Here is a 22,892-nt window from a genome sequence, read left to right on the forward strand (position 1 = left end):
TTAGTGGAACGTGGCATAGGTAAGTGTTTGACAAAACAATCTTTTTCTGGGTCAGGTTGCACGCCTTCAGCACTCGCAAGGTGGCAAAGCACAGTGATTTTGCAACGGCAAAGGCGGCATTGGGCAGAACTGAGATGAAGGCCTGCTTGCCGAAAAACTTCGAGAACTGCCGATGAGCGGCTAAGATGGCGTTTAATTGTCGGTGAGAAGACTATTACATTGTCAAGGTAACAGAGGCATGTTGACCATTTGCATCCACGAAGGCGGGAGTCGATCATCCCTTCAAATGCGGCGGGGGCATTACAAAGTCTAAAAGGCATTACCTTAATCTCGCAAAGCCCATCGGGCGTAACGAATGCGGCCTTTTCACGGGCTTGATCATCGACGGATATCTGCCAGTATTCTGAGCTCAGGTTGATAGAAGAGAAGTAGGCAGAGCCGTGTAGACAGTCGTGTGCGTCATCGATCCGCGGCACAGGGTAGACGTCCTTGCGCGTTAAGCCTGTTTCACATGCAAGCGATTGAGCGAATGGAGCGAACAGCGGCGCGGCGCTGCGAAGCTTTTCGCGAGGTTTCGTTTCACATGGATTGCCGCCGCGCGTTTTCAGCCGCTGCGAATATCAATGTTGCTGGCAAAAAAGACGGGACTTTCAGCCAGTTTCGGTAGTTTGCGACTACCAATATAAGCATGGCTTTGTCCCTGCCAATCGAATCATTCTTTTATAAATACATATCCTGCGTTTAGCAATTATCAATTCGTTGAAAAGCTCTCTTGGCATGTTGCCCGTACCACGTGTAGCAAGTAAATAAACATCCTCCTTGCCCAGGTTTTCCCACACTAGTCCTCCACTGGTCACGTGTCGAGACTGGCCGTTCGGAAACGGTGCTGCCGCTCTGCCGCTGCGACGAAATTCCAACTTGCACGAACCTCGCCGCTCCCGCCGCTAGTGCCACCGCCGCCGCTCGAAACAGATTTCTGCGGCGCGGCGGCAGGATTCGCGAGCATTTTCGCTTGCATGTGAAACAGGCTTTAATTTCTGTGGCGGTAGTCCATGCAGAATCACCAGCTGTCATCTTTCTTCCTGACTAGGACAACCTGTGATGCCCATAGACTGCATGAAGGTTCACTCTCATCTTTGTGGAGCATCTTGTTGGCTTCACGCTGTATGACTTCTCGCTCGGCATAGGACACGCGATAAGAACGTCGTCTGATTGGGCTAGCGTCTCCAATATTTATCTTATGAGTGACCACAGATGTATGTGCCAAAGGATGGTCAGTAAAGTCAAAGATGTGGTGGTAGGACTGCAATGTGCACCGCATATGGGCTGCCTGGGCAGGAAGGAGGTTCTACGCTATCACATTGTCAGTATCACCGTCGAAGGAATTGTGCGAGGAAGCGCAAGAGGCCGAAGACAATGATGCGTCGGTGACGAATGCAGAAACGACACACTCATCGATAGAAGAGAGTGGGCTACAGTCATGCCGCTTGGGATAGGTTGCATGCACTAGCTAAAGTCCAATATGGGTGGAGACGTTCGATTATCCGCAACTCTAATAATGGTGAGAGGCAGAGCATCGCTTTTGGCGAGTAAGACGTCAACAATCGGTGTCAAGATGTAATCGCCATCGGGAATGGGAGAAAAAGACTAAGTTCACATACCTAAAGGCTTGAGGAGGTACGCGAACGTAATCCACTGAGCACGAGCGCGCTTGGCGTGCAGAAGGAGCGTCATGGTAGCACGGTAGGTAGGTAGCTAAAGAAAGACGGTTCCACACTCATTAAAGCAGAATGGGCATGGAGGACGTCCATACTGAGGATGAGTTCGTGGGAGAACTTGTCAAGCACGGCACGTAGTACGCTTGTGGATCGGTCAGCAGCAGTTATTCAAGCGAAGCACATCCCTAGCGAGGGAAATGTTCCGCTATCGGTGACACGAAGTAACGGTACTGCAGGTGGAGTTAGAAACTTCTTAAGAGGGTGACGAAGCTCCAAATTCAACACTGTTATCTGAGCCCCAGTATCCACTAGAGAAAAAACATGTGCATCACGCACTTTAACGTATATCAGGTACTTTCTGGTCTGCAGTGTGGTCAGTGGATTTCGCAGGCGAGTTGTCGATGCACCATCACCTCTGGGACCTGCATCGTCTAGTTTTCCCGAGGTAGTTGCGCAATCACCGATGTAGAGCGACGGGATTGGGGTGAGTGAGATGATTGGCGATGAAACAATGGCGAACGAGATTGGTGACCACGTGGAGAGGTTGAGCGACGATACGGCATGGAGGGAAAGTCGTCCCAGGTGGTTTGGGGAAGCTCACGGTAGGGCAGAAATTGACCACGATTCATGTCAGGGCGACGGTTGTACCAAAACGGCTCTGGATACCAATACCACCGGCTGTACCAATGACGGGCCACGCGTCCTACACGATGGCAGTTCAAGCAAATGGGACGGTCATCAGCAGTCCTCCCTTCTGCTGGATTGCGAGTATTGCAATTGGATTTTGGGCGTGCGAAAGTGACGGACAATGGTTGCTCGGCTGGTAAGGAGCTGCGGCGTATAAAGGCTCCAGGCCAGCGTTGGAGAGCTCCTGATGAACGCCAGCTTGGGCTAGGCACCATATGGGAGCTATTTTCACAGGTACGGCCGCACGTAGAAGCAGCAGACACAGCGTCAAGGGGCCCTATAACGTAAAACTATTCGAATGTGTTTTTATTCCAATCTCCTGACGTCAAATTTGCTAACCGCCGACGCAAGCATCAGGCGGTCTCCAGGAGGGTTGTCTCAACGGAGCAACCAAACGCTCTCCTCGTTCACAGGAGGTCACTTTTGTTTGCTTGAAGAACGAATAACAATACCTACACTGAGCGGCTTGTCTTATCTAATTGGCTCACAAGAGGTGAGGATCACGATCAAGTGGAGAGGGATTCGATGGGGATGAGCAACTGCACAGAAAATCGATGACCGAATGAAAAGGGTGGTGCATTCGTCTGTGATTGGTCCGATTTCCCTTCCTTAGTATACGGTGGCTCGTCGAAATCGAGGCGGCATGCAAAGGAAGTTTGAGGATGATGCTAAAACAGATCCTCCGTAGAGAAGAGTAGGCAGAACGAGGGCGTAAACGTTCCGAAAGTGCTCGAAAACGTTAGACGGCCAAGCAAAAAGTTTTATTACACGCAAAAAAACCTATCCTCTCTGGCAAGTGCGAGTAGCCAGTGCCTAAGCCATCGGCGGCGGCTATCTGTCATTCCTTTAGGAACGGGGCATGCTGCGGCTATTCTGAAAAAAATTCAGTTTTGTTCAGCATATTAATGCATCTTTAATGCGTACACGTCACTCTGACGGGGGGCGGGGAGATTTCGCAGTTTTCTGACGTCGCGTGACAGGCAGGTAAAGTGGGTGCCGCCCGAAAACGTTTGGCCAATGGCCGAAGGCAAATGGCGAAAAGGCGTCGAATCAGGAATTGTTCGGTCAAATCATGCATAATCAGTGTCTACACGTCATACCATATGGAGGAGCTATCGGGGTTTTCGTGACGTCACGTGACACACAGGTGAAGGGGGGGTTGCCCAAAAACTTTTTTGACCAATCGAGGAGGGCTGATGGCATAATCGGAATAGAAAAGTTTGGAATAGTATTATTTATAGCGCCCAAGTTCACTTCGGATGATCTTCCCGTGTTCGACGGTGAGCGGCGCCGACTGCTCACGTACGTCTTTGCACGGCCACGTTGCTGCAGCGTTCCGAAGTCGAGCGAAATGAAAAGCAATGCGCCGACTTTTCGCGGCCTCAAAGCGCTTGCCCTCTAGGATGATGGCATCGACGATGCCACAGTCTTTGCAGCTTAGCAGATTGAAGGCATCATATGCTATGCCCTTTAACACGTGGCCCACTTTCTCAGACTCCGTCATTCTGTCGTCGGCTTTGCGGCAAAAGGCAAGCACGTCCTGTAAAGTCAGGCACAACTCTGTCGCTGTCTGCTCACAATATACCAGCTCCTTCTTTTGCTGCTGCCTTTCTGCCTGGACATTTGCCGAAGGAGGAATGTATCTTTTCCTTGCATGCATCATAGCTGCCAATTGCGTCTTCGTTATTCTCAAAGCACACCTTCACTGTTCCTTTCAGGTAACATAATATGTTTGATAATATGCTTCTCTTATCCCAGTGATTATTCTTATTTGCACGCTCGTACAGGGGTAGCCAGTCCTCGATGTCGACATTGTCAGTCGCGCAGATTGTGCCTGTGTTTTTAGCTGAGCCAGGACGACCATTGTCCTTGCAGTCGCCTTAGTGGGCGCCGACCTCTCTTCCGCCATTGTAGAGGAAGGCAAGCGTTTGACGCTGTGGAGCTTTGTTGTACCATGTGGGTAGCCCGCACCTCCCACCAAAATGCCTTGGGGTTGAGAGTAGCCAAAAGGTGTAGGAAATTGCATTTACAAAATATATATGGAGAGAGACGGCTGCAGGCTAGATGGTAGAACAACAACACGAGCGTTGCTCTGATCATCGTCTTCCCCGTCTTTATGGCACTTTGTGCCATGCTCGGCAGGATCCGTGTTTCAGTGCGTGGGAATATCGCGCAGCAATATTATAAATCCTATTAGACATCTCGCAAACTTGCAAGAAAATAAAAAGAGTTACCATTGCAGACACCCTGAAAACTAGGTGGTGCCAAAAGAACGCCTTTTTACGAGACCCCCCCACAGAGAGCACCTCCAGATACACTTCGTCCCTACTCAACGCGTTCGGATTAGCTAACCTCAACTTGTTTACTTGTACCCTACCAGCCAATGGTTCCATGCAAACACCATAATTATAGGCATGTACCATGGAGGAATCTTTGGATGTGCTTAAGCTTCATATAGAATCTTTTGTTTGCTGAATTTATACTGTTTTCCACTATTCTTGTCATACATTGTGTCCTTCAATGCATCTTATTTCACGATGGTCTTAAACATGCGTAATTATGCTTCTAATGAAGTAATTTGCTCTTTCCGTACATAAGTGCGGATATGATTTTCCTTGGTCTTCTGATGTTTTTGCTACTCTGTTAACTTTTATTTTAGCATGAAGCCGTGATGTGTGCGATGAACTGCTTTGAATAGCCTGTAGCAGCTGCTTTGCATTTAGTTGTTCCAGCCATGTCAAGTTGTTTATGACAGCTTTTTCTGCAGCTTCCCCATCTGTATTTCTTTAGGCAGAAATAATTTATTAATATTATTATTAATAAAATTGTTTATGTGAACCAGTACGGAAAGATCTATAATTGTTCTTGGACTCTATAATAATCAGTTGATTGATTATATTTAGTAGTAGTTGCATTAGTAGCATTATAGTAGTAGTAGTAGTGGTATGATGTTTTTATTGTTTTGTTGCTGAAAAATGGATAGGAAAATTTCGTACTTGCGTCGCTGAGGGCCTTTTTGGTTGCGTTCACCTCCGCCAGGACGTGGGGCGAAATGCGAATGAAATCACCGCGTTTTCCACACCTCCCTCGTAGCTTTGTGCTGAAGAAATGTCCCTTGCGAACGCTTTCAAAAGCTTCAACACGAACATCGCTCGTTGAGAAGGCAAATTTTGGCACGCTTCGAGCTGTGCTCCGCTCCGGCCACGTTTCCGGGAACTCAATGACGACTTGCTTGAGGAAAACTCGACCACCAGTGGCCTCGTGCAGGAACTCGGATGAGGATTGTAGCAGGGCCTGCAAGTTAAAAAACAGGGTTTTGTTCTGGCAAGACGCAACTGAGCTTAGTAACTATACGAACTGCATAGGTGTTGGTGCGCCGTTGATTCATTCGTTTACCTATTTTATTGATTAATTGGTTGATTGATTGATTCCTTTATCCAGTCATATTTTAATGTCGTAAGGACCTTCTTGGGGAAGTGGTAACAAGGTAAAAAAAACGAAATCATTAGTGATTGTAAACGTTCGGAAAATTCAACCAAAACACAGTCTGCTAAAGAACACACACGCAAAGGCTAGGGGTCAAAATCCTGTGCTCTATTGTGGTACACAGACGGAAAAAAAGCGGCCTAGCGAGCAACAAATGTGACAAATTTTATGCGGTATATGTAGCAACGCGCGACATCAGTGCAGCATAGGCATGACATACACTAACGCGCCTCCAATACGCCCCGACCTTTGGGTAACGCCCAGATCCATCCAGTAAACCCGGTTCTGTGATGAGGTGCTTATTACTGAAAGCCAACCCGCAACCCCCCCCCCCCCTTTTCTTTCTCGGTTCCACGAAGAGCTTTGTCTCGCCATGTATAGCCCAGTTCACTACAGCTCCGCACCGAGCGACCGCCATCCTCCTTGTGACCTATGGAGCATCGGATTCACCGTGCCGCGTTGGCAATACTACCATGGCCAAGGCACTCTCCGTTGCGTTACTCCCGAAGTGCCACCTCTGGAGAGTTTAATGCGCCCCTGAATACGGGTTGATTCTGGCACATACAGTCTAACAAAGATGGATACCAGCCGAGATTGAATATTTACCCCTTTGACATGTATTGATAGCCTTTACCGTTAAACAATTACGTCGCACGTTCCAACTACTGCTAATTGCTTCCTCAAAGAAGACATTTATTACTTCCCTAATGAACTAAATAGCTCATTCCTTACCCCAAAATGTAAACTGAGTCGATTTTTTTTACCTCCTGTTATAGTTGGCGTTAACAGGAATTGACTGTAATCTCACGGTTTCAGAACATACGAAACAAACACGGTGCACGGCCTGAAACACGGTAGCCACCCGCCTGGACGGTCGCAATCGTAGCGGTTCCTCAGCTGCCTTCAACGGGGCCACGTACTCTGCCAGGACGGGTCACGTGATAAGCGGGGCAATTCAACACCACTCACCTGCGGTATTGTCAACGACCGCCGGATTAATAAATAAGATAACCTGCTGGCTCGCGATACGATGAGGAGCACGCATTGCTCGCATCTTAGAGCACGGCTCTCAAGCGTCCGTTCCGGCGGCGAGCGTCGGCACCCCTCGGCGAGCGTCGCTGCAACCGAACGAATGCGAACGCGGAGCGCAACTGGAGATGAAACAACGGCGATGGCAAAGACTGCGCAGGCAGGAAAGTGGACGAGGACGGCGCAACACTAGCATGAAGAAAGCAGAGAAGGAGCGTGTGGCTAAATAGTGAGGAGCAGAGCAAGTGAGTGAAAGTGAGGAGGAAAGTGGCGCCCATGATTACTCGATGGCGCCATAGAGTCTGTAATCTGACTGTATGAGCGACACGAATTGCATAGTACTTTTTGTGGGCACAAGTTCGGCCAAACAAGGTGAAAAATTTGTACCTAACAGTTATACACACTGTGTCGTTTTTGACTATCATTACCGCGTAAGAAAATAATCCTAATGCGCAATTGGGTTAGCCAGTTCACTGACAAATGAGTGCGACGACACTGGTGAAGTGCTTCCTCTGCCGATGGACTTTACGTACAATCCATGTCTCTCTCATTTTTCGACTCAGCATATAGTGAAATGAATACACATATGGAGCTGCGCTCAAATCTCGAATTAGGGAGTATTGTAATCATCGGTGAATGTTTCACCAAAAAATCATTATATTAAAGTGGGTTTTACCAGTAAATAAACGTGGCAGTAATTATTTAAATATGAGGCATTCTTGTCAGCATATAGAAGATTATCAATAACAACATATCTCTGCAAAATTTAGTAGTGTCATTTCTGTTAGGGCAAGCTGTTCCGATGAGTGTTCACTATGCATTTTCCCTGCGCCGCTGCTTCGAATCCATATTTTCTACCACTTGACGTTCCTATGTCCTCTGTACGGATAATTTGGGTGGCCTTATTGCTACGCTGAATATTCACGCCATCCTGCCTACTGCATTTGTGATCTAGACATCTGGTGCACCATGCCCCGCCGCATTGTCCTCTTCAATGCGTTCGCTGCTCCAATTATTTTCGTGAAGCCGTCTCCCCAAACCAACGGCACGTGACATCTACTTCATCCTCTCAACTTCCAAGCAGCCACTTATAATGTTTTAGTGGTTCGATACCGAAAACACGTATGGCTTTATGTCCTTGGCGCCTGCGTTAAGTCGATACCCTTGTCTTTATTACTTGCTCGATGACGTGTAATAATCGCCACGAACAAAGGGACACAGGTGCCAATCTCCGATTTTGTATGTGACACCTTAAAGGCAGGCAGATGCGAACTTGATTTAGTATCAGTTGCTTTAATGGGACCGAGCGCGTATAATTGAGAGTGTTATCAAAAAAATATTTCTTCTTTCTTTGCAATCCTCGCACAATGAAAAAAAAATTATGCAGAACCCACGCCAAACAATAATCTATGCTACACAAAACATATTGCATGCAGTTGGCTATCCAGAATTGTTTGGGGTTCTGCGAAGATTTACCAGATGGACGAACGTACATATATTTGCGTAGATCAACCAGTCGTATGTGGGACGCGAGCGCACGTGTGTGTGCCGACTGCAGCAAGATGACGACGACTTCCTTGACGACAGCCGTACGACGGCAATGGCATGATTTTATACTGTGGCAGCCGACGCGCATTTACGTATGACCATTTCTCGGTTCTGAATAAATTGCTAACGGCCGTAAGGGAGCCAAGCCCGGTTTGTAACCTCAACTGAGACTAAGTCTCACGCACTCCCACGTAAAACGTCTGTGTAATTTCCTCTATTTTAATGCGACCGTGTCATTTGTACTCCGGTAAATAAATGTTAAAGCGTGGTCAAACTGCGTCGACGATAAAGGTGGTACCAGGTCGCAAAGTTTCACTGCACTTTCTACGCAACCTTCGCTGCATGAGAAACGTATTGCGGAAGGCAAGCTGATATTGAACACATTACATTCCAAAGCAAACCCTCAAAGCTCAAGCTGTCACGAGCAAAACAACACGAGAAACTTAAACAGCACGCACACGCCAAAAGATTCAAAAGAGCTGGCTGTCTCTGAAACGAGTAAACTATGAGTGCGACTGTGCCCTAATGTTTACAGCAGTTGGCTGTTTTATTGACGCCAAAGCTTCTACTGTACCACCAGTCACTAATTTATTGTATTTTTACTAAACGAGGTCAGAACAACCTGCCTGCAGTGACGTCCCTCGAATGAAGCAAGCGATACTTCGCTTAAAACAAAGGTATCAGGCGACTACACTGATTCACTACCTCTACTTTAGCATGCGTGTGTTGAAAAGCGCCAAGCACAATTAGAAAGCAACATAATCCTAGCAAGGTACTCGCTCTGGGCCCTGGCTCGTCGATGAAGAAAGTAACCTGAGCTGCTGCGAGAGGCTTAGTGTGTCAAACGGGCATTAGCGCGACTGCACCGCACGGAGAGGCAATTGTGACGCTGACAAAAAAGGCACATCATTCAGGCACATTGCAAAATCTCAGACAAGTATTGAAATTTCAGTGTGTTAGCGCATGATATATTCGGTCAATCTTCGCTCTGACGTCTTCCTTTTTTGTCTGTTGTACTCTGCCCGCTTTCCTCCGCCCTCAATATGCGAACCTTCTTTACACTACGACAGTAACCCTATATCCACAAGTATATACGTTGCTCAAGGATGACACAGCGTAATTACCCACGGCTGATAAATAAAAAGCCCAGAACACCTCAATAGCGCACTGGCGTAAAATGTTGCAAAAGCTGAGAGTAGATGTGGCAACGAAATAAACGAGAGCACTGTTTAATGCGAGTGGCTGATTACTGCAGCTGTCCACCCAGTCCATCATCTCGGCTAGTCATCCATAAACAAACATGCAGCATTCCTAGCATCTTTCGTGGAATTGCTAGCCACCAATCGGCAAAGATGTTTGAGACCGCTTCTTTCCTTTTTTTAAAAAAACTTTGCTGCTCTTTCATGTCCGTGCGTCTTGCCGACCAAGTCAGGTGAATTTACCGGTGACAGACTGGCGCGCTGGCAATGAATGATATGATACAACCGCTATTCCGCGTGGTGGTTCAGTGGCTACAGCATAGTGGTGCGAAACACGGCGTCACTCGTTTTGAGTACCGTCCACGGCTGTCGAATTTCTAAGGGGCAAAATGCGAGAGCGCCCCTGAAAGGTGCATTGGGTGCCCGGTTAAGAGCCCTTGTAATCGAAATGATTCCTTAATTGCGTACTTTTACGAACTTTATTCCAATAAATTTTAGAACTGTAGAATTTCTGAATAATCTTATTTAAATATTATTTTCAACCACTTAGAGGGAGCTAGTCAACATTCCAATATTCTATTTTTATTTTCGACTGACACCTTGTTGGTCCAGTTAGAAAGTCATTAGAATAGTTGACATGAGACCAACTAACTGTTGTGCCGAAAGGATGAAACCATCATGATCACAAAAATACGGAGTCCACTTCACTTCCGAAGGCCCAAGTGTCAGGAGACACATGCACGGCACGCATCGATCCCTAAAGCTCCGCACACGTGAAATCCACGCATGTCGGATAGCGATATGGTGGGGGATTTCTTACGAGAGTTTGCTGACGATGCTTACAAGTTCCGTATTGTCGCTGGGAGCCTCAACATGGTCGCACGGATATCATGCATTTGGTGCACTCTCGACAGCCTCACTACCCGGTGCATCAGATGGCACTTTGGGCGCCGGTCGACTGTTACCAAGAAAGCGTAAATTGCAATCCATCACTGGATCCCGCATTATTCCATTAGTCAGACTTCGCACGACGACATTAGTCGACCGAATCACATTTTCAACAATAAAATGATTCACACTACTGCTCGCCAATTGTACTAGCTATTACATGCCGAACTCTCTGCGCATTGCTGCAGCAGGCCTCGAACAGCTACTGAGAATGTGACGCGGCTTTCACCATAAGCCTAATGACGCGGACGTGGCCTGCCTACTCGTCTTTGAATACACGGGACCAAATGAATTAACTCTTCAATATCCCCTTCCACCTCCGAACTGCACAAATTTTTGTTCTTTCTTTGTAGTACCCTTTTTCCTGGCCCATCCCAAGTTTTCCATAACAGTTAGGCACCGACTCCTAGTACCCGCTAGGCTACGCGTCCGCATCAGCTTGCGTATGACTGTGCAAAAAGCGTCAACTATAATTGGACAAGAAAGCGTTCTGTAAACCAGACTACATTGTACAATAAAACTTTCCTCCCTCCTCTCCCGCAATGGCTGCGAGCATGCACCTGCTTATTGCAAAGGAAGACGCATGGGGGCTCCCTTACAGATTTTTGCAGGTGAGAGAAAATGCAACGAATTTCTGCATACATGCGGCAAGAGCATATCAGCGCCCCATGGTGCCACGCTGTTCAAGCTCGTGTGCCGGGAACTTCGTCGCACTGCGCGTGTAGCAACGTCAAGCCAACGAATAATACAAGAAGGCACATGCGCAGTGCCTATTAAATTAGCCTCACTTGAGGTTCAGCGTCGCGCCACCACGTCGCGCTGACATGCTTCGGCATCCTAAGCGGTCGATTTCGGCACCACTGGCCTCTTTATAGTCGTTGGATTCAGCCAGAGCAGGGGAAAAGTGAACATGTCCCCAATAGTGAAAAGAGGCAATTGGAAACTTAGTGAAAGAAAAGTAGGGAAACGACAAAACACTGAGACGTATGAAGGCAAAGTTCACACTAGGGGGTCGGGAAATTGGTTGTGTGAGTTCATCTTCTTCTCTCTTCTTTTTTCTTTATTTTTCAACCTAGGTAGGACATTAGGCAGTATAATTGCAAGAGGTTGGTGGTGCAACCCACCACCCCCGTTCCAAAGGGAACAGTCATAACATCCATCCATCCATCCATCCATCCTGACTGAAAAATGACAGGCATCCTGGAAAGATGGCTGGCATTCTCAACGACATGCATCTATCAATGACAAGCACCCAGACAAATGACAGTCATCCTGAGAGAAGGATGACAAAATAATTTGAAGAAAGAAACGTTTAATCTACTTCATATGACGAAGATAGACTAGTAACGAAGTGGCTCCACTCCAACAATAAGAGAGGAAATGTGCAGAAAAGAGCGTTCTTAGTGACAAGTCCACATGTCATGATGGCGTTCCAATTATAGAAATAAAGTCAGTGGGCCCAAAATCTTAGGAAACGTTAAGAGAGGTAGTGGGCAACACAATAATTGACTGTAAAAGGCTCGATTTGTGAAGACTACGGAGAATGAACATGACTAGGAGAGTTGATACAGAATAAAGGTTCGCAAAGAGCTCGAGCCACACACGAAGATGCGAGGCGAAGTCCGGCAACGCTGCTGGGCGCGTATAAGCGAAAGCTTGAAGAAGCCGCCGTTGACAACTAGCATTCCATGACAGCTATTCAGTGGCTTAAAGGGCAGTCATGCAGACTATAAAAGACAGACTGAAGGCATGCGTTGCGGGCTAGGTGATGCTGGGGAGCCTGCAAAATCTTTTCTGGAAACAAAGGTGATTAGAGGGCAATCGGTTGTCCTCGACGCAGTGTATACATTCTTCTACAAAAATCAGGAAAGGAACACAGGCCCCTGTGGGTGGCATTTATGGATATCAAGGAAGCTTATGACAATGCAATGAAAGACCACTCGTGGGACATAAAGTGCGTACTAGATGTGAAAGATGGAGTAGCCAATATTGTAAAAAATCTCAATAAAAGTAAGAAGGTGCTTATGAAATCGGGAGGAAATGGCATCTGAGCCAATAGAGATCCAGTGGGGGCTTATGGAAGGGGAACCTCTATCACCTTTCTTGATGCAACAATGCCTTAGCTTTGGGCGAGTTTGTTCTCCTGACAGTTTTCCTAAAAATGCGCTAAAGACGAAAACGAAAGGAACACATATGACAGGGCTCAGCGCGCGTCCTGTTGCATGTGTTCCTTTCGTCTTCGTGTCTTGCGCCTTTTTTATGAAAACCGTCTTTGTTGCTCATGTTGTAGCTATAAGGATCAAAAACCAAATTATAGCAGTGGACTTGGCTTCAACCATTCTTTTTTTCCTCCAAGGAGTATAGATTGAAGAATCATTACCAAGACTGGTATACGTAGATTATATAATTTACTGACAATGGCTGACAACAACGAAGAGTTGCGTAGAATTATGGACATCTGCACTAAAGAGAGGAGATACATTAGGTTTGAAGTTTAGTAATAAAAATTGGCAGTCTTGATTATGAATGATAATGAGGGCGGCAAGTATAGAATACGGGAGGTTCCGCTGGAGGTAGGGCATCGGTAAAATATCATGGCGTATGGATGAGCAGTCGGGCTGAGAGCGTAACGGAACATGAGAAATATGTAAAGAATAAAAGTAGCTGGGACTCAGCTGTGATGTAAAATATGGCACTGTGGAACTATGATAGGTACGAAGTGGTGAGAGGGATTAGAAAGGGATGATGGTTATAACTTTCGGCAATGCATTCCTGTGCATTAGATCAGAGTTCGACAAAGGTTGGGAATTAAGCAACGTGGAGTAGGTAGCTTTGCTTTGAGAGCACACGGAAACACACAAAGTAAGGTGGTACAGGGTCACATGGGATGGGAATCATTCAAGGGCGGGGAAGCTGGAAGGCGCAATTGAGAAAAGGGGGAGTGCGGTGGGCTAGCAACGTTTACAGCTATTTGTACATGAGGTACTTAAAGCTACTTGTACTTGTACAGCTACTTGTACTTGTAAAAACAAGTAAATTGTCTAAAAACTATTTCGACAGCAATTGCGGTACACCGAGAATCATCGGTTAAAAAAAAAAGGTTAAAGAAACAGCGAGGGGTACGGGGAATAAAGGGATTCAGACAAAATGATCAGTGTGAATGCAGACAACTTTGATAGAGAATATTGCCAATGGTAATGTTCCCACTAATTCTAGGGAAAACTACTTGTTCTTTGAAAGCAGGACGGGAGTATTGCAAACTAAGGGGCACCGATCGAAGTACCAAGGGATAACCCCATTATGCTGTCCTTGTGGAGAGGGGAAGGAAAAGGCAGAATAATTGATAATTTCTTATCAGCAGCCTCAATATACATTTCAAAGCAATGGGGCTGACTTTTTTCAAAGCATTGGCGTTTAGGAACTACGGAGGAAAATTTTACTTCAAGTGGGTAGAAATACCCAACGCAGGTTATATGACTGGTGGCTAAAATCAAGGAAAGAGCGAAATATGTGGGGATGCTCGAATCTCGTGCATCTCCTAGTGATGTTTTCCCCACATGGCTCTCCCATCTCATGAAATCAGGATTATCCCCGTTCATAAACACCAGTGGCGGTCGGAGTGGTTCAGTATATTACGAGAGATGGCGCGAGTGTTGCGGTGGTAACGTAGCCTAGCGACGGGGTTAGTCGGGCGCTACAGCGAGTAAACTCTTCCTTTTTGGCTCGGCTTCGGCACGTGACCGGGACATTCCGCACGTGCACCAATCCGTACCACTGCGAGACCACCTCGTGAGGCCTTGTAGCAGGACACCGGAATAGACGAACACGATCGTTCGACGCCACCGTTAGCATCACGGTATGCGAGAACGACCAGGCACTGGTGTCCGGCATGGGGCTAACATACGCGTTCGATATCCAGTCGTGGTGAGTTGGGCTTGCGAGATTTGACGCGCGCCTATCAACATGCTCAGAGGATAGTAATTCGGCTAGAAGGGATTAGTGTATGAAAGTTGCAATAAATACCCTTGCGATAGATTGCACTACAGTGCCATCTTTCCTTTATCCTAACAGCACGTGGGAGATCCCACAAATTTCACCATCCACAAAGTAAGAAACAAATTTCTTTTGACGGCTAGGTGGGGCAAGCCACCGCCCAATTTATATTGTTGAGCCTCGTCCGTCCGTCCATCTGTCCATCCGTCCATCCATCCGTCCGCCCATCCATCCATCCATCCATCCGTCCATCCGTCCATCCATCCATCCATCCATCCATCCATCCATCCATCCATCCATCCATCCATCCATCCATCCATCCATCCATCCATCCATCCATCCATCCATCCATCCATCCATCCACCCATCCACCCATCCACCCATCCATCAATCAACCCACCCATCCACCCATCCATCAATCAACCCACCCTCTCTCACCATTCGTTTTTACGTCTTATGTTAAGGGCACAGAAACGCGACTGGAAAACAGTGAATGAGGGTATATTTATGATATATGCCTAATGACGGCAAAATGGTACAGCTGAAGGTCCCCAGACTGATGCATGTTCACGACATAGTACTACTTGCGGACAATGCAATGCATTTGTGCACTTGGGAATATGTATGACAACGTTGCGACAAATCTAGGCCTTAATTTAGCACAGAGAAATCGGGAATTATGATCATCAATGAAGCCAAGAGTAATTACGCAGTGTCAATTCAACAGCAAGTTGTACAAATATTCAAGCAGTATAAACGTCTGTGCGTATACAGAAACGAAGCAAAAGATTTCCTGCAGTACCCGCCAAGGTAATCTGAAAATAAAAGGCATGTGCAATGCAGCAAAAAGGAAACATAAGAGCACTTGGAGCCCACAATAAATATGAGATGGTGCATCGAATATGGAAAGGGGTAATGGCGGAAGCGATACAGTTGCCAAATGTCACTCTGTGCTTAAAATGGATATTTGACACAGATTGGTCTTTGTTTGAAGACAGAGAAGCGCAGAGAAAAATTCATTTTGAAGACTTAGGAACCTCGATCAAAGAAATTGCGGCTAAAGTGCATAAGTATCCCTCCCTGAAAAGCATGTTCACAGAATGATGTAAAAGTTCATTAAAGTTGGCAACCAAGTAGAAGGTCATTGAAAGTGTAAATAGACAACCATAAACATTGGATAAAGAGAGAGAGAAACAGAGGCACTGAATTCGATGCACATAAAAATAAAAATGATCGTGTAGATTTTCGAGAATGAGAAAAAAATAACGCAGAAAAGATACCGAAGCAAATATTAAGAACTAGATGAGGCATGTGTATGGTGCAGCAAACTCCGGTGACCACTGAGCACATCCTACTGGAATGCGAAGGGCTTCACCCAGTGAGACCTACCGGTAACGTGTACCATCCAGAAGCGTCTGTAGTGGACGGAAGAATAAAGCTGTCAGCAGTCGATATAAGCAACAGGGGTTTAGACTATTGTTGAAAAAGAAGCAAGAAGCTGATTGATACGATCGGATTCATTACAGGATAGGTGGCCGTACAACATATAGAAGTTTTCAGAAAAGAGCAAGAAGGTTAAGAACCAGTATACAAAAATGATAGAATGAAAAACGTAAGTAGCATAACTGATTACCACAAGCAAACTTCGTAACTATTCGTCACCACACCGTTTTTAATGGGCTCCCACTAAATCATCATCACTACCATTATGCTCATTATGCCAGCGCCACTGGCAGGAAATTGAAAAAGAAGACCTTTAAAATGGTTTTTCTGGGCATTACTGGAGCATAATATAAGGCGAACCGCATAATTTTGTGGAAATTCTTGAACAAGAATGCTTAGGCGATGACTATGTACAGCTTTTAAGGACATTTACTTAGAAAATGCTGTTTGCATTGAATGAATAGCGATGAGAAGTGATTAGAAAGCTCAAATATCCAAGGAACAAAGTACAAAGGTACGCAAAAATATACGTAGTAAGGATGGAAAAGGGGCTGCAATTATTCAGCATCGGTTCATTCTCCCATACAAACAGGCAGGCAGGATATTAGAGCAACAGCTCCAAAGTTAGTTTCATGCGAATGGCATTGGTTTGTATGCAGAGAAGGAAACTGATATGCAACGCCTGGCCAATACTTTCCACAGGAAAGGAAGGCGTTAAGATTTATATTTAGCCTTAGAAAATTGTGTTATGGTACTCAACAAAAGCTCTACTACACTGCTTCTATGCAGGGCCGGGATGCGCCTCGGGTAGCCGAAGAGATACCTGGTTTTATGGCTTGTAAAGGGGGTTTTTTCGGGTGGTACAAAAGCAGCGACCAACGCACCAACAGCTGGTAGGGCGCAGCCAGCGAACGAACTGGGTACGAGCCACGCGATGGCAATGAGGCTTTTCAGCCTGCCGATCTTCTTCGTCACAATCACCCCCGCAATTGAAGAGTAGCCATCCTGGCGACCTAGGAAGAGGTGGGCGGGTCGTAGTACTGCTTCAGCCGGTCGATGTGTACAGTCTCTCGCCCTCGTCGACGGAGATCGGGAGATGGCGATAAGGGTTCGGCCACGAAGTTCAATGGTGATGTTTGTGCAAGCACGCGGTAGGGCCCGAGGTACTTCGGGAGGAGCTTGGATGAAAAGCCAGGAGCAGCAACAGGCGGGACCCAAAGCCACGCGAGTGAGTCGACGGGTAAGGGGTGAGGCGGAGGATTGAGGTCATGGCGCTTTTTTTGGCGGCACTGTTGAGCAGACGTCAAAGAACGGGCCAGTTGTCGGCATTTCTCGGCGTGCTGAGCAATCGCAGAAACAGGTGAGCATTCAGCAGGGTCCGGCCGGTACGGGAGAACAGTATCAATGGTGCTCGAGGGATGGCGGCCGTAAAGCAGAAAGAATGGCGAGAATCCAGTAGTGGCTTGAGAGGCAGTGTTATATGCGTAAGTGACGAACGGAAGTAGAAGATCCCAGTTGAAGTGGTCAGATGCAACATACACTGAGAGCATGTCACCAAGAGTTCTGTTGAATGGTTCTGTTTAGCCATTGGTCTGTGGATGATAAGCAGTAGTAGTATAGTGAATAATTTGGCATTCAGATAGGAGTGACTGCAGGACGTCTGAGAGGAATACGCGGCCCCCATCGCTCAACAGTTCACGAGGGGCGCCATGGCGGAGAACGAAGTTGGTTAGTATGAACGAGGCGATGTTTTTTGCTGATGCAGCAGGCAAGGCAGCGGTTTCAGCATACCGTGTCAAATGATCTACGGCGACAACAATCCATCGGTTGCCAGCGCCAGTAGATGGAAGAGTATATATCAATGCCGACGCGGTCGAATGGCTGAGCTGGGCAGGGAAGTGGTTGGTGAGGTACAGTGGAGAGATGCGGGACACATTTGCATCGCTGGCAGGCAATGCAGGAGCGCCCGTATTTGTGGACGAAGGTGTACATCCCTCGCAAATAATATCGTAGGCGAAGCCATGTGTAGGTTTTTGACGCTCCGCCGTGGCCACACTGCGGGTCGGAATGAGAAGCGGAGCATAAATCTTGTCGTAGGTGGCGAGGCACTACTAAAGGGTACTTCCGGCCGTCATTGTGGTAGTTGCGGCGGTATAGAAGTCCGTCGCGGATTGCGAAATGCTTCGCCTGTCGGCGTAACGCTCGAGATGCCGAAGTTGCCAGAGGATTTGACAAAAAGTCGAATATCATGACGATCCATGGGTCTTTTCGTTGCTCCAATGCCATGGCCAGGATGTCAAGTGGTGAGATGTCATGTCTCTAAGTAGAAACGCTGCTATCTGAAGTAACTGGGGAGCGCGAGAGGGCATCGGCGTCAGAGTGTTTGCGTCCAGAACGATAGACAACACGGATATCATATTCCTGGATTCGGAGGGCCTGCCGAGCGAGGCGGCCCGCCGGGTCTTTCAGGTTGGACAACCAGCAAAGAGCGCGATGATACGTCACCACGTCAAAGCGTCGACCGTAGAGATATGGACGAAATCTTTGAAGAGCCCATACGATAGCGAGGCACTCTTTTTCTGTGACTGAGTAATTGGCCTCAGGTTTCGTGAGGGCGCGACTAGCATAAGCGACTACGTATTCGGCATGAGTGTTCTTGCGCTGTGCGAGCACAGCACCAAGGTCGACACCACTGGCGTCAGTGTGAAGTTCTGTAGGTACACTTGGATCAAAATGGCGCAAGACTGGCGGAGACGTGAGGAGGTGACGAAGAGTCGTAAAGGCATCATCAGAGGCTTCCGACCAAGCAGAAAGTTCATTGTCGCCTTGAAGAAGCTGGTTAAGTGTTGCGATCACTGTAGCAAAATTGCGAACGAAACGTCGAAAATAGGAGCATAGGCCAATGAAGCTGCGTAGTGCTTTCAAGTTAGTGGGCTTCGGAAATTACGATACGGCGGGAAGTTTATCAGGATCAGGAAGAATGCCTTCTTTGGAGACAACGTGGCCTAAGATAGTCAGTTTTCGAGCCGCAAATCGACACTTTCTTAAATTAATCTGGAGACCAGCATTCCGGAGACTGGTCAAAACTTGATGTAAACGCCGATGATGGGTCGGAAAATCAGGGAAAAGACGACAACGTCGTCTAGGTAGCAGAGGCAAGTATGCCACTTCAGGCCACGCAGGATGCAATCCATCATGCGTTCGAAGGTGGCGGGCGCCTTGCAGAGACCGAACGGCATCACAGTGAATTCATACAAGCCATCTGGTGTTACAAACGCGGTTTTAGAACAGTCAGCGTGAGCCATGGGCACCTGCCAGTAGCCAGAGCGGAGATCTAAGGAGGAAAAAAACTCCGCTCCTTGCAAACAGTCAGGTGCGTCGTCAATACGTGGTAACGGGTATACATCCTTTCGGGTAATCTTGTTAAGCCCTCGATAGTCGACGCAAAATGGTATGGTGCCGTCTTTCTTTTTAACTAGGACGACTGGTGATGCCCAAGGGGTACTAGAAGGCTGGATGACACCGCGATTGAGCATATCATTCACCTGGTCATTGATAACGCGTCTTTCAGTCGCCGATACTCGGTAGGGACACCGTCGAATTGGTGCATGGCTCCCAGTGTCGATAGTGTGTGAAACAGTCGTTGTGGGGCCGAGTGATGTTGCATGGCCATCAAAGGAGGAAGAGAAGCCTTGGAGCAAGCGAAGAAGTTCTTCGCGCTGCATTGTCGTAAGGTCACTGGCAATAGCTGGCGTAAAAGAATGCGGCAGTTACAGAGGAGGCGATGCCTTGAGAGCAGCAATATAAGTGGAGTCGTCCATCGTGTCAAATATTGGAGATGAGGTCAGTGGCTCTGCTCTGCCAAGGCTTTCATGGCGGCGTAAAGTAATTGGTTCCGCCGATGGGTTTGAGACGCATATTAGAGAGGCGCCAGCTTGGAACTCGAGGACGGCGAACGGCAGTGGTAGTGAACGGCGGCGAACTAAGAGTTCAGACGGAGCGAAGAGTACTGTGCCGTCATCTACATAGTCACAAGAGATGCTGACAAAGGTGAAAGACCAGGCAGGTATAATGGTGTCTTCTGAAACAGAGATTTTGCCGCAATGGGCCTTATGGTCAGTGATAATATCAGTCGAAAACTGAAACAGCTCGATTTCGGCGCGGGCGCAATCAATGATCGCATGATGTATGGAGAGAAAGTCCCAACCTAATATGACGTCGTGTGAACATGATGGCAACATGATGAATTCTATGGTATAGAGGACCTCCTTAATTACGACACGAGCAGTGCAGGCGCCGGAAGGCTTGACGTGCTGCGCGTTGGCAGTTCGAAGAGACAGTCCCGAAAGCGGCGTCGTCACTTTTCCTATCTTGCGGCAAATACGGGCTCTCTCACTGAAAGTGCAGCGCCGGTGTCGACAAGTGCTAACGTCAATGTTCCTTCTATTGCGACTTCAATAACGTTCTTCGGGGAAGTGTGAGGCCTTATACATTTCGCTGGCACCGCAGTTCTCGCCTCCTGAACTGCGATATTTAGTTTTCCTGGCGCAAAGGGCTCCGACGCTGGTGCATGGGGGAAAGCGAGCGGCGGCGAGGAGAAGGTGAACGGCGAGTGGCGGAGAATGCGGTGTCGACAACAGGAGGAGATTCAAAGGTGTCCGAATAGTTGCGGCGTTCTTGGAAACGTGGTGCATACGGACGCACATTGTTGGGGACGTTCGGTGTAAGGAGGCGACAGTGACATGCTACGTGTTCAGCACGGCCACAATAAAAACAAATCGGGCGATTGTCTTCCATGCGCCAATGCTCTTGAGGTCATGCATGCTGCACCAGTGGCCGGACTGGAGCGGATACGCGCGGGCGCAAAGGTGGGCGAAGGGGACCGTAGGCCTGTGGCGCAGGCCTCGAAGCGACTTCGACGTACGTCAGGGGAGCGGCAACCGGAGCCTGCTGGAGAGAACGTGGAATGTGGTCGGCTACCTGCTCCTTGACGACAGATTGGAGAGTGGGCGCCAACGGAGATTTCGACTGCCCGTGTGTAAGGGGAATCAGAGAAAGCTGACGAGCCACCTCTTCACGGACGAACCACATGATCTGTAGCAGTAGCGGCGTGTTATCCGGGGAAACAGCCAAGCTCGGCATTCAAGTCGCCTGAGGAGCAGATTGGCGGGTGGCTATGCGTTGTTTGCGAAGTTCGTCGAAGCTTTGGCACAGACTGACAAGTTCAGAGACTGTCGCCGGATTTTTCGCCAACAGCATCAGGAAGGCGTCGTCTTCAATGCCTTTTAATATATGGCGGATCTTCTCGGCATCAGCCATTGTGACGTCAACGCGGTTGCAGAGGTCGACAACATCTTCTATATAACTTGTAAATGTATTCCCACACTGTTGCGCACGACTGCGCAAGCATTGCTCGGCGCGAAGCGTGCGAGCGGCGGGGCGACCGAATACCTCCGTCACGTTAGTTTTGAAGGCTGGCCACGTCGTGAGATCACGTTCATGGTTGCGGTGCCACACGCTGGCGACACCGCTCGAATAAAAGGATACGTAATTCAGTTTTTTTAGTGTCGTCCCAGAGGTTGTGGATGCTCATCCGGTCGTAGTCAGCGAGCCAGTCTTCTAGGTCATGGTCTTCGGTACCACTGAAGATGGGTGGGTCGCGTTGACCCAACGGGCCGGGGCAGACCACGGTAGTCATTGGGGCAGCGGGTAGTGGTTGCGGTGGTCCTTCTTCCGGCATAATGAAGACAGGCTGCAGTGTCCGGTTGCGAAGTTCCAGAATTCCGGTTGTACCCAGCACCTCCACCAATTGCAAAGGGGGTTTATTCGGGTCGTAGAGAAGCAGCGACCAACGCAGCAACAGCAGGTAGGGCGCCGCCAGCGAACGAACTGGGTACGAGCCACGCGATGGCAACGGGGCTTTTTAGCCTGCCGATCTTCTTCTTCACAGGCTTCACAATGGCAAGAGATTTATGGAAACAAAGAAAAAAACAACAACAGCAAAGGCGAAGAGAAATGCAGCCATAGCGAAACACACAAGTTGTGGATACGATAGTTAGGAAGTGTTGCGGTGTATATTAAAAAGTATAATCGCTTCATGAATTACATCTCGAAATGCGCTTGTTTGCTTGAAGCCCGATGTGCAATCCAAACCTTGATCGCAACCGCAGGTCAGTGGGGTGTCTCGTGTTGAGTGCTGACTGGTAGACTACAACTGGAGACCTACAGGGTAATATAGGCTGGAAGAGTATTGAAGTGAGGACGCTCCTAGTAAACTGATTTCGAAGAACCACAGATGAACATTAAAGAAAGTAAGTAGGTTGCGAGATTTAACAGGTATTCGGGCAAATTATTGCAGACAAATTATTAGTACAGACAAACTATTATTGACTCACAATGGAGGAAAACAGCTTGGGAGCATACCGTCAAGTATGCGACCAATATACTAAGCATTATGGCGACAAAGAACGTTAAACGGACTCAGAGAAGCTGAGGCCACGTCCTGAGTGGTAACGATTGATTATAATATGTCCATGTGTCGCTACTTCAGAGGCAAAAACAAAATCAGGATGTAAACTACTTACAACAACTCGGAGCGGAGGTCTGTACTTTCCGAAGCGAGATCAGGATGGCTTAGGACGCCTTAGCAAACGTAGTTAGAAAGCGAGGTACACCAACGAAGTAGAAGCATGTGCTTGCTGCGTTAAGGTTGGGGGAACAATGGGGCATGCTCTGCTAGAATGCCTAGATATCTAACCTGTCACAGTAAAACAAACAACGAACGCTTAGGTAATACAACATGATGGGTAACAGCTGTCCTATTATAATTATATTTAAAGGT

At 47.7% G+C, this 22,892-nt stretch overlaps 1 protein-coding gene across 1 annotated transcript in view; it reads right to left on the reverse strand.

Annotated features, from left to right (window-relative positions):
• LOC139047075 (calcium-activated chloride channel regulator 1-like) overlaps positions 1-21,749 on the reverse strand; it is a 179,736-nt gene extending 157,987 nt beyond the window's left edge. The window contains exons 1-3 of the mRNA XM_070521025.1: positions 21,599-21,749; positions 6,724-6,812; positions 5,402-5,699 (exon numbers count right to left, since the gene is read on the reverse strand). Coding sequence (XP_070377126.1) covers positions 5,402-5,699; positions 6,724-6,812; positions 21,599-21,749 — 538 coding nt within the window. The remainder of the gene's footprint in view (positions 1-5,401; positions 5,700-6,723; positions 6,813-21,598) is intronic.
• Between the last annotated feature and the right edge of the window lie 1,143 nt (positions 21,750-22,892).

The sequence above is a fragment of the Dermacentor albipictus genome, chromosome 6 (genome assembly GCF_038994185.2).
Source record: "Dermacentor albipictus isolate Rhodes 1998 colony chromosome 6, USDA_Dalb.pri_finalv2, whole genome shotgun sequence".
Taxonomy (NCBI): domain Eukaryota; kingdom Metazoa; phylum Arthropoda; class Arachnida; order Ixodida; family Ixodidae; genus Dermacentor; species Dermacentor albipictus.